Below are 12,929 nucleotides of genomic sequence, written 5' to 3'. Positions count from 1 at the left end.
TCCTTTCCCAATGTTCCCTGCATCTGGAGATGATGTCGGACCTGTTTCCCACTGAAAGGTCTAAGGTGGCTTTCGTAGTCAGTCTTCTGTCCGGAAAAGCCCTGTCATGGGCCACACCGCTCTGGGACCGCAATGACCCCGTCACTGCCTCTGTACACTCCTTCTTCTCGGAAATCCGAAGTGTCTTTGAGGAACCTGCCCGAGCCTCTTCTGCTGAGACTGCCCTGTTGAACCTGGTCCAGGGTAATTCTTCCGTTGGCGAGTATGCCGTACAATTCCGTACACTTGCTTCAGAATTGTCCTGGAATAATGAGGCCCTCTGCGCGACCTTCAAAAAAGGCCTATCCAGCAACATTAAAGATGTTCTGGCCGCACGAGAAATTCCTGCTAACCTACATGAACTTATTCACCTAGCCACTCGCATTGACATGCGTTTTTCTGAAAGGCGTCAGGAACTCCGTCAAGATATGGACTCTGTTCGCACGAGGCGTTTCGTCTCCTCGGCTCCTCTCTCCTCTGGTACCCTGCAATCTGTTCCTGTGTCTCCCGCCGTGGAGGCTATGCAGGTCGACCGGTCTCGCCTGACACCTCAAGAGAGGACACGACGCCGTATGGAGAACCTCTGCCTGTACTGTGCCAGTACCGAACACTTCCTGAGGGATTGTCCTATCCGTCCTCCCCGCCTGGAAAGACGTACGCTGACTCCGCACAAAGGTGAGACAGTCCTTGATGTCTACTCTGCTTCTCCACGTCTTACTGTGCCTGTGCGGATGTCTGCCTCTGCCTTCTCCTTCTCTACAGTGGCCTTCTTGGACTCTGGATCTGCAGGAAATTTTATTTTGGCCTCTCTCGTCAACAGGTTCAACATCCCAGTGACCAGTCTCGCCAGACCCCTCTACATCAATTGTGTAAATAATGAAAGATTGGACTGTGCCATACGTTTCCGCACGGAGCCCCTTCTTATGAGTATCGGATCTCATCATGAGAGGATTGAACTTTTGGTCCTCCCCAATTGCACCTCGGAGATTCTCCTTGGACTTCCCTGGCTTCAACTTCATTCCCCAACCCTGGATTGGTCCACTGGGGAGATCAAGAGTTGGGGGTCCTCTTGTTCCAAGAACTGTCTAAAACCGGTTCCCAGTAACCCTTGCCGTAACTCTGTGGTTCCTCCAGTAACCGGTCTCCCTAAGGCCTATATGGACTTCGCGGATGTTTTCTGCAAAAAACAAGCTGAGACTCTACCTCCTCACAGGCCTTATGATTGCCCTATCGACCTCCTCCCGGGTACTACTCCACCCCGGGGCAGAATTTATCCTCTCTCTGCCCCAGAGACTCTTGCCATGTCCGAATACGTCCAGGAGAATCTAAAAAAGGGCTTTATCCGTAAATCCTCCTCTCCTGCCGGAGCCGGATTTTTCTTTGTGTCCAAAAAAGATGGCTCCCTACGTCCTTGCATTGACTACCGCGGTCTTAATAAAATCACGGTTAAGAACCGCTACCCCTTACCCCTCATCTCTGAACTCTTTGATCGCCTCCAAGGTGCCCACATCTTCACTAAATTGGACTTAAGAGGCGCCTATAACCTCATCCGCATCAGAGAGGGGGACGAGTGGAAAACGGCATTTAACACCAGAGATGGACACTTTGAGTATCTGGTCATGCCCTTTGGACTGTGCAATGCCCCTGCCGTCTTCCAAGACTTTGTCAATGAAATTTTTCGTGATCTGTTATACTCCTGTGTTGTGGTATATCTGGACGATATCCTAATTTTTTCTGCCAATCTAGAAGAACACCGCCAGCATGTCCGTATGGTTCTTCAGAGACTTCGTGACAACCAACTCTATGCCAAAATTGAGAAATGTCTGTTTGAATGCCAATCTCTTCCTTTTCTAGGATATTTGGTCTCTGGCCAGGGACTACAGATGGATCCAGACAAACTCTCTGCCGTCTTAAATTGGCCACGCCCCTCCGGACTCCGTGCTATCCAACGCTTTTTGGGGTTCGCCAATTATTACAGGCAATTTATTCCACATTTTTCTACCATTGTGGCTCCTATCGTGGCTTTAACCAAGAAAAATGCTGATCCCAAGTCTTGGCCTCCTCAAGCAGAGGACTCCTTTAAACGACTCAAGTCTGCCTTTTCTTCGGCTCCCGTGCTCTCCAGACCTGACCCTTCCAAACCCTTCCTATTGGAGGTTGATGCCTCCTCAGTAGGAGCTGGAGCTGTTCTTCTACAAAAAAATTCTTCCGGGCATGCTGTCACTTGTGGTTTTTTCTCTAGGACCTTCTCTCCAGCGGAGAGGAACTACTCCATCGGGGATCGAGAGCTTCTAGCCATTAAATTAGCACTTGAGGAATGGAGGCATCTGCTGGAGGGATCAAGATTTCCTGTTATTATCTACACCGACCACAAGAACCTCTCCTACCTCCAGTCGGCCCAACGGCTGAATCCTCGCCAGGCCCGGTGGTCTCTGTTCTTTGCCCGATTTAATTTTGAGATTCACTTTCGTCCTGCCGATAAGAACATTAGGGCCGATGCTCTCTCTCGTTCCTCGGATGCCTCAGAAGTTGATCTCCCTCCGCAACACATCATTCCACCTGACTGCCTGATCTACACTTCTCCTGCCTCCATCAGGCAGACTCCTCCAGGAAAGACCTTTGTTTCTCCACGCCAACGCCTCGGAATCCTCAAATGGGGTCACTCCTCCCATCTCGCAGGTCATGCGGGCATCAAGAAATCTGTGCAACTCATCTCCCGCTTCTATTGGTGGCCGACTCTGGAGACGGATGTTGGGGACTTTGTGCGAGCCTGCACTATCTGTGCCCGGGATAAGACTCCTCGCCAGAAGCCCGCTGGTTTTCTTCATCCTCTGCCTGTCCCCGAACAGCCTTGGTCTCTGATTGGTATGGATTTTATTACTGATTTACCCCCTTCCCGTGGCAACACCGTTATTTGGGTGGTCGTTGATCGATTCTCCAAAATGGCACATTTCATCCCTCTTCCTGGTCTTCCTTCTGCGCCTCAGTTGGCTAAACAATTTTTTGTACACATTTTTCGTCTTCACGGGTTGCCTACGCAGATTGTCTCGGATAGAGGGGTCCAATTCGTGTCTAAATTCTGGAGAGCTCTCTGTAAACAACTCAAGATTAAATTAAATTTTTCCTCTGCATATCATCCCCAGTCCAATGGACAAGTAGAAAGAATTAACCAGATCCTGGGTGATTATTTGCGACATTTTGTTTCCTCCCGCCAGGATGACTGGGCAGATCTCCTTCCATGGGCCGAATTCTCGTATAACTTCAGGGTCTCTGAATCTTCCTCCAAATCCCCATTTTTCGTGGTGTACGGCCGTCACCCTCTTCCCCCCCTCCCTACCCCCTTGCCCTCTGGTCTGCCCGCTGTGGATGAAATTTCTCGTGACCTTTCCATTATATGGAGAGAGACCCAAAATTCTCTCTTACAGGCTTCTTCACGCATGAAGAGATTCGCGGATAAGAAAAGAAGAGCTCCCCCCGTTTTTTCCCCTGGAGACAAGGTATGGCTCTCCGCTAAATATGTCCGCTTCCGTGTCCCTAGCTACAAGTTGGGACCACGCTATCTTGGTCCTTTCAAAATTTTGTCTCAAATTAATCCTGTCTCTTATAAACTTCTTCTTCCTCCTTCTCTTCGTATCCCTAATGCCTTTCACGTCTCTCTTCTCAAACCACTCATCCTCAACCGTTTTTCTCCCAAATCTGTTCCTCCCACTCCTGTTTCCGGCTCCTCGGACGTCTTCTCGGTCAAGGAGATTTTGGCTGCCAAAAAGGTCAGAGGAAAAAATTTTTTTTTAGTAGACTGGGAGGGTTGTGGTCCTGAAGAGAGATCCTGGGAACCTGAGGACAACATCCTTGACAAAAGTCTGCTCCTCAGGTTCTCAGGCTCCAAGAAGAGGGGGAGACCCAAGGGGGGGGGTACTGTTACGCCGAGCGCTCCGGGTTCCCGCTCCTCCCCGGAGCGCTCGCTTCTCCCCCTCCGCTGCAGCGCTCCGGTCACGTCCTCTGACCCGGGGCGCTGCGATCCTGCTGTCAGCCGGGATGCGATTCGCGATGCGGGTAGCGCCCGCTCGCGATGCGCACCCCGGCTCCCCTACCTGACTCGCTCCCCGTCTGTTCTGTCCCGGCGCGCGCGGCCCCGCTCCCTAGGGCGCGCGCGCGCCGGGTCTCTGCGATTTAAAGGGCCACTGCGCCGCTGATTGGCGCAGTGGTTCCAATTAGGGTTATCACCTGTGCACTTCCCTTTATTACCTCACTTCCCTTGCACTCCCTTGCCGGATCTTGTTGCCTTAGTGCCAGTGAAAGCGTTCCTTGTGTGTCCCTTGCCAGTGTTTCCAGACCTTCTGCCGTTGCCCCTGACTACGATCCTTGCTGCCTGCCCCGACCTTCTGCTACGTCCGACCTTGCTTCTGCCTACTCCCTTGTACCGCGCCTATCTTCAGCAGCCAGAGAGGTGAGCCGTTGCTAGTGGATACGACCTGGTCACTACCGCCGCAGCAAGACCATCCCGCTTTGCGGCGGGCTCTGGTGAAAACCAGTAGTGGCTTAGAACCGGTCCACTAGCACGGTCCACGCCAATCCCTCTCTGGCACAGAGGGTCCACTACCTGCCAGCCGGCATCGTGACACTCATGTTCAAGAAAAAGCAAATAAATCCACTTGGCTGAAAGGGAATCTGACACCCTGTTCACCCGCACTAGACCAATATACTGGGTTATAATGCAGGTGAACAGCTTTACAAAGAGGGGTCACTTACTTAAATCTGTTCTGGCACTGTAACCTTCACCTACATAGACCTCCAGCACAAATCGAGGAAGGGAGCTGGCTTCCCTGCCTCCTCCATATTCTCTTTCCTCCCTCACCTCCATTAATATGTTAATGGTTGACGTGGGCATGCTCTCTGTTTTCTGTGCACTCCCCCTCAGCCTTTAATAACATAATAAAGAAAGGGGGCGGGGCAGACAGGGAATATGGAGGAGGCAGGGGAGCTAGGGGAGCCAGCTACCTGTTATCCTGTACTGATCCTGAGTTATATCCTGTAATATACTTCAGAGCTGCACTCACATTTCTGCTGGTGGGGTCACTGTGTACATACATTACATTACTTATCCTGTACTGATCCTGAGTTATATCCTGTATTATGCTTCAGAGCTGCACTCACATTTCTGCTGGTGGGGTCACTGTGTACATACATTACATTACTTATCCTGTACTGATCCTGAGTTATATCCTGTATTATACTCCAGAGCTGTACTCACTATTCTGCTGGTGAGATCACTGTGTACATACATTACATTACTTATCCTGTACTGATCCTGTTATATCCTGTATTATACTCCAGAGCTGTACTCACTATTCTGCTGGTGGGGTCACTGTGTATATACATTACATTACTTATCCTGTACTGATCCTGAGTTATATCCTGTATTATACTCCAGAGCTGTACTCACTATTCTGCTGGTGGAGTCACTCTGTACATACATTACATTACTTATCCTGTACTGATCCTGAGTTATAGCCTGTATTATACTCCAGAGCTGTACTCGCTATTCTGCTGGTGAGGTCACTGTGTACATACATTACATTACATATCCTGTACTGATCCTGAGTTATATCCTGTATTATACTCCAGAGCTGCACTCACTATTCTGCTGGTGAGGTCACTGTGTACATACATTACTTATCCTGCACTGATCCTGAGTTATATCCTGTATTATACTCCAGAGCTGTACTCACTATTCTGTTGGTGAGGTCACTGTGTACATACATTACATTACTTATCCTGTACTGATCCTGAGTTATATCCTGTATTATACCCCAGAGCTGTACTCACTATTCTGCTGGTGAGGTCACTGTGTACATACATTACATTACTTATCCTGTACTGATCCTGAGTTATATCCTGTATTATACTCCAGAGCTGTACTCACTATTCTGTTGGTGAGGTCACTGTGTACATACATTACATTACTTAGCCTGCTCTCAGATCATATAGTATATAACATTGTATTTAGAAAGTCATTTATCTTTTTTCATACATTAATTCTATATACTGATATAATACATTTCCTTTACAGTTTTACCTACAGTCAGACAGGTTCTTATAGAAGACGTCAGGACTCCTTGTCTCAATATGGTGGCTGAGTGTTGGGCGTCATCAGCAAAACCCCCTGCAGAGATCCAGTGGATCACACATGGGATAAATTATACTTCAAAAGAAGAGAACATTACACATCCCAATGGGACCACGAGTACGAGGAGCCGCCTGTATATGGTTTCCACACCACAGTATTATGGCCATAAAATACTTTGCTTGGTTTATCAGCCGAAGATTCCATTTCAGCACCAGGAAAACGTCACCATCAATGGTGCCCTGACCAACATCCAGTGTAAGTGTGCGCTCCTTACTATACATTGGTTCTTACGGTAGGTTGACTACACTATTCTGCTGGTGAGGCCACTGTGTACATACATTACATTACTTATCCTGTACTGATCCTGAGTTATATCCTGTATTATACTCCAGAGCTGTACTCACTATTCTGCTGGTGAGGTCACTGTGTACATACATTACATTACTTATCCTGTACTGATCCTGAGTTATATCCTGTATTATACTCCAGAGCTGCACTCACTATTCTGCTGGTGAGGTCACTGTGTACATACATTACATTACTTATCCTGTACTGATCCTAATTTATATCCTGTATTATACTCCAGAGCTGTACTCACTATTCTGCTGGTGAGGTCACTGTGTACATACATTACATTACTTATCCTGTACTGATCCTGAGTTATATCCTGTATTATACTTCAGAGCTGTACTCACTATTCTGCTGGTGAGGTCACTGTGTACATACATTACATTACTTATCCTGTACTGATCCTGAGTTATATCCTATAATATACTCCAGAGCTGTACTCACTATTCTGCTGGTGAGGTCACTGTGTACATAAATTACATTACTTATCTTGTACTGATCCTGAAATATATCCTGTATTATACTCCAGGGCAGCACTCACTATTCTGCTGGTATATGCCTTGTGCTATTCACAGCATAAAATATTTGCCTTGTTTATAAGGTCCATTAGTTGTCCTCTATTAAGACGGATTTATGTGTCAATTGCCGCGAGACCAATATTACCATGCAGAAACCCCCACCTGTGCAAAGAACTGTGAAAAAGTTTATAGTCAAGATTAAATCAAATCATCTTAAAAGGTCCCGGCGTGTTTCCCCCCCCCCCCCCTAATTAATCAAGAGGGTTTCTCAAGGGACTTCCTTACCAATCCATACTATGCGCACTTGATATCTGCCATGACGACCCTCATATAGGAGACAATAATACAAAAGCAATAGAAAAAAAAAAACTCTGCAAGTTATTTTCACCACCTGTGTGAACACAGTCCGAACAGGAAAGCCAGGTCCAATGTGCTGCAGCACGGAATGGAGTCAGCGGGCCAGATCCCATGTAGTAATGCAGAACTAATAAATGAAAAATAATCCAGCTCTAAAGGAAAAATATATGAATTTGTGACTAAAAAAGCAGGACTTTAATCCATGTTAAAATCCAAAAAATAACCCTTGTGACATGTGAATAAAAATGAAGACATTCTGACGCGTTTTGAGCTGCAAGCTCTTACTCATAGGGGAGAGTATGTCCAAAACCTATCTTTCCTATCATAAGTAATCCCCATCCTCTTTACCTGCTTTTAAAAGCCCCCCCCCCCCCCCCTCCTTATCAAGGTGACCTCAACCATGGTGATGATCCCTAACCTCACTAATACAGATCTCTAATACAGTTCCCAAATACGTTTTCAATTCGAAAACCATATGGAACCGTATTGAAAACCATATGCATTGACTCTCCATTGAAAACCGTATGCCAAAAGATGCATCAGGTTGTGTCCGCTTTGCATCGTGTCTGTTTTTGTTAGTTCTTTTTCCCGTACCCAAAACCGTAGCCTACCACTGTTTTTGGTCCGGGTGAAAAACCGTATTGAAACATATACTTTTTTTTTTAAACATGGGAGTCAATGGTACAGAATCGTATGTGCGTACGGTTCCATCCGGTTTTCACCATACGGTTTTTAACTCTGCACAGTTTTTTTTTCTTGGGATTTCAATCAAACAAATGAAACTTTATTCATAATGGAGGGAAAAGTTAAAAAGGTATACTTTTTTTTTTCTTAAAAAACGGATGCAACCGGACATCATTTTTCAAACCGTATACGGATTAGAATTTGTATACACGTTTTGATACAGTTTAGCCAGGTTTTGAGGAATCTTTTTTTTAATTTTTTTATCAAAAACCTGATACGGGAAATGTATACAGGGATGTGTGGAACTGTATATACAGGAAACTGTATACAGGACAGGGATATGGGGGGAGGGGCAGGGAGTTCTGGTCATTCTCATCAATAACCCTAAGATTTCAGAACTATAGCTTGGATCACTTCAATAGCTCGAAATTTAGGGTTCGCTGTCTTTCCTTTCTTTCTTGTTCCTCATGTCGTGCAATGGGAGCGTCTTGTGCTATCTGCTTCCTCAGTTCTCTTCTTGTCTTCCCTTATGTAGCTTATTGGGAATGTGATACATGACTACTTGCCTGTCTGCATTCATAGGTACCAGTTGGTTTTCTGTTAAAGGGGTACTCCCATGGAAAAATAAAAATTTGTAATCAACTGATGCCAGAAAGTTAAACAGATTTGTAAATTACTTCTGTTAAAAAATCTTAATCCTTCCAGTACTTTTTAGGGGCTGTATACTACAGAGGAAATGGTTTTCTTTTTGGATTTCTCTTCTGTCACCACCACGGTGCTCTCTTCTGACCTCTGCTGTCAGCCCCTAAAAAGTACTGGAAGGATTAAAGGGGTTCTCCATTGTTTATACTGTTTTTTGTTATTATGTTTGTGTGTTATGTGTGTATAAGTATGTGTTTTTTTTATGTGTGTTGTGATTATGTATATATGTATTTTCTTACCTTTTCTGAAGATCCGGAAGCTGGCCCCTTTTTCTTCCAGCGGCTTGCTCTGTACCTCGGCCTCCGCAATGTTGTGTTCGGTAAGTGGGATGTCGGGGGGGGTGTTCTTGATTCTGTCCTTTCTATCTTCTGACGTCCGAGGCGAATCTTTTCTTCCTGTTTCTTCCGTGGCTCAGCGACGAATCTGCGGCCTCTTACGGCGCATGCGCAGGTAGTTTTTTTTTTTTTTTACCAATAAAGATTTTTTTGTCTAATTGACAAACTGTCTGCGCATGCGCGAGTACGCAAGTGCTATGCTAACAGCGTAGAGTACGTTAAGTCTACGCTAATAGCGTAGCTTCGCGCAAGCGCAGACAGTTTGTCAATTAGACAAAAAAAACTTTATTGGTAAAAAAATAAATAAATACCTGCGCATGCGCCGGAAGAGGCCGCAGATTCGTCTCTGAGCCACGGAAGAAACAGGAAGAAAAGATTCGCCTCGGACGTCAGAAGATAGGAAGGACAGAAGCAAGAACACACACCCCGACATCCCACTTACCGAACACAACATGGCGGAGGCCGAGGTACAGAGCAAGCCGCTGGAAGAAAAAGGGGCCAGCTTCCGGATCTTCACAAAAGGTAAGAAAATACATATATACATAATCACAACACACATAAAAGAACACATACTTATACACACATAACACACAAACATAATAACAAAAAACAGTATAAACACTGGAGATCCCCCTTAAGATTTTTTAATAGAAGTAATTTACAAATCTGTTTAACTTTCTGGCACCAGTTGATTAATAAAAAAAAAAAGTTTTCCACGGGAGTACCCCTTTAAGCCACGAGCCCTTCGGTGTCGCTGATTGATAGTGACTACATACTAGTCTGTCGCTCGGTGACCTTCCTTCATGGAAAATATGACTGATGGTCTTTCCAACAGGATGTGGGATGTGTCGTTCCATTCTCCAAATACTCCATTGACGGCAGAGAATGTCCTTGACATTCTCGGACCCCTTATCAAACATTCCAATAAAGCGAATGTGTTGTTTATTCTTTTCTATATAGTTTTTTCCTTAGGTGTAGTAATTCTGTTCTATTACAGCCTAATGCATTTCTCTATGCACTCCTCAATATAGTATCAGGGTATCCTTTGTCCCTGAACCGTTCTCTCAATTTGTTCGCCTTACAAACCCCACTGTTCTAGAACAATTGCACCTGTTGCTTAAAGGGGTACTCCGCTGCTCAGCGTTTGGAACAAACTGTTCCGAACGCTGGAGTCGGGAGCTCGTCACGTCATAGCCCCGCCCCCTCATGATGTCACCCCAAGTCCCCTCAATGCAAGTCTATGGGAGAGGGCATGACAGCCATCACACCCCTTCCGGTAGACTTGCATTGATGGGGCGGGGCGTGACATCATGAGGGGATGGGGCAATGATGTCACGAGCATAAGCTGCACATTGGCTTTCTAAAAGTCTCGGTTGCCAATCCACACTTTCCATCCATTAGAGCGTCTAATTGACATAATTGACCAAATCTAGAAATGACAAGACTGACCCATTCCACATGTAGAATACATAATCTATAAAGCGACCTCAGTACAAAACCTGGGGTGACCAGCGGCTGTCTTCGTAGCCAAAGACAACATTATCCTCCCACCAGACCAGGAGGTAATTGGCATTAGTAGGGGTAAATAAGCCCCCCATAGCCGTACCCCTGAGCTAGTGGTTGAATTTACTGCCGAACAGTTGTGATGTAATACATATTGCAAGGTGGTCTTTACCCTGTGTACCTAGGGAGCATAACAAATACTCCACTGCCCTTAAGCCCCATTTTTTGGGGTATGCAACTATAAAGGGCTTCAACATCGATTGATACTGAAAGTAACCTCTTCAGTGGTGATGCCCTCTTTTTTTTTGCAGCAAATCTGATGTATCACATATGTATTTTTACGTACATTTACGTCCTGTAAATGACTACGAGCATCGGAGCGACGCTCGGATCATGCGAGGCTCGTCTCGGCTGCTGATCGCAGCCAGGGACCCGCCGGTAATGGCAAAATTTCTGCTTTTTTGTCACATTTTATTTTTAAAAAAAATTCTAAAAAAATTTATGAAAGTTTTATATACACAAATGGGGTATAAATAAAAAGTACAGATCACGGCGCAAAAAATTAGCCCTCATATCGCCGCATATACGGAAAAATTTAAAAGTTATAGGTCGTCAAAATAGAAAGATTTTAAACATACTGTTACGGTGCTGGATGGTGATCCTCTAGTGTGGCAGATGACTCGAACCGAATCGGGGAGTGGAATTTAAGGTGGCGCTGGTCTTCACCAGAGCCCACTGCAAGGCAGGATGGATTTGCTGCGGCAGGTGACACCCAGGTCGCTACCCCCGACACGGCTCGACCACACAGGTAGCTGGGCAAAATGAGGTACCGGAGGATGAGGCAGAAGCGTAGTCAAACTTAGCAGGAGGTCAAGGCAGGCGGCAAAGGTGCGTAGTCAAATAACGTAGCAGGAAGGTCTGGATACACGGATAAGGCAAACAGGCAATAGGGAACGCTTAATCTCAGGCTAGGGGCACTGAAGATCCGGCAGGGAAGTGGGGGAGGAGCTGGCTTAAATTAGGTATGGCGGGAGCATGCAGGGAAGCAGGGAGCCGGGCAGCAGCGGGTAATGAACGGGCCGGGATTTGCATGCGAGCCCCTCCCGCGAGAACGAGACGGATGTGACACATACTAATTTAGTTGAAAAGTTTGCAATTTTTTTCTAAGCGCAGCGATAATAGAAAAGTGTATAATCAAGGGTATAAATTTTTATCATATTAACCCACAAAATAACGAACACGTCATGTTTACCATAAATTGTCCGGCGTGAAAATGAAACCTTCCAAAATTAGCAAAATTGCGGTTTTCTTTTTCATTTCCCCACACAAATAGTATTTTTTTGGTTGTGCCATACATTTTTATGGTAAAATGAGTGATGTCATTAGGCAGGACAACTGGTTGCGCAAAAAACAAGCCCTCATACTAGTCTGTGGAGGAAAATATAAAAGAATTACGATTTTTAGAAGTCAAGGAGGAAAAAACCACAATGCAAAAATAAAATTGGCCTGGTCCTTAAGGGATTGAAGCTAGTGATTTTGTGAACTTAAAATTTTCGGTTCGCGAACGGCGAACGCGAAATTCCGCAAATGTTCGCGAACTGGCGAACCGGGCGAACCACCATTGACTTCAATGGGCAGGCGAATTTTAAAACCCACAGGGACTCTTTCTGGCCACAATAGTGATTTAAAAGTTGTTTCAAGGGGACTAATACCTGGACTGTGGCGTGCCGGAGGGGGATCCATGGCAAAACTCCCATGGAAAATTACATAGTTGATGTAGAGTCTGGTTCTAATCCATAAAGGGCATAAATCACCTAACATTCCTAAATGGTTTGGAATAATGTGCTTTAGCCCCCTTTAGGCAGCACATAGTTAGATCCCCCCTTTAGGCAGCACATAGATTCCCCCATATTAGGCAGCACATAGGTAGAGCCTCCCTTTAGGCAGCACATAGAGCCCCCTTTAGGCAGCACATATTTAGAGCCCCCTTTAGGCAGCACATATTTAGATCCCCCCTTTAGGCAGCACATAGATTCCCCCATATTAGGCAGCACATAGATTCCCCCATGTTAGGCAGCACATAGATTCCCCCATGTTAGGCAGCACATAGATTCCCCCATATTAGGCAGCACATAGAGCCCCCTTTAGGCAGCAAATATTTAGATCCCCCTTTAGGCAGCACATAGATTCTCCCATGTTAGGCAGCACATAGTAAGAGCCCCCCTTTAGGCAGCACTGGTTTTATTTCACAGCCAAATAATATATTTTTTTATTTTTTATTTGAACAACTGTCACACCAAATGTGATTTGCACTAG

General features: G+C 45.7%; 1 protein-coding gene across 1 annotated transcript in view; it reads left to right on the top strand.

Annotated features, from left to right (window-relative positions):
* Nucleotides 1-12,929, top strand: part of LOC130357210 (nectin-1-like) — a 120,472-nt gene that overhangs the window by 36,981 nt on the left and 70,562 nt on the right. The window contains exon 3 of the mRNA XM_056559805.1: nucleotides 6,110-6,421. Coding sequence (XP_056415780.1) covers nucleotides 6,110-6,421 — 312 coding nt within the window. The remainder of the gene's footprint in view (nucleotides 1-6,109; nucleotides 6,422-12,929) is intronic.

This window comes from Hyla sarda, chromosome 2 (genome assembly GCF_029499605.1).
Source record: "Hyla sarda isolate aHylSar1 chromosome 2, aHylSar1.hap1, whole genome shotgun sequence".
Taxonomy (NCBI): Eukaryota; Metazoa; Chordata; class Amphibia; order Anura; family Hylidae; genus Hyla; species Hyla sarda.
Note: the sequence above shows the minus strand (reverse complement) of the source record. Positions and strands in the feature narration are given on the sequence as shown.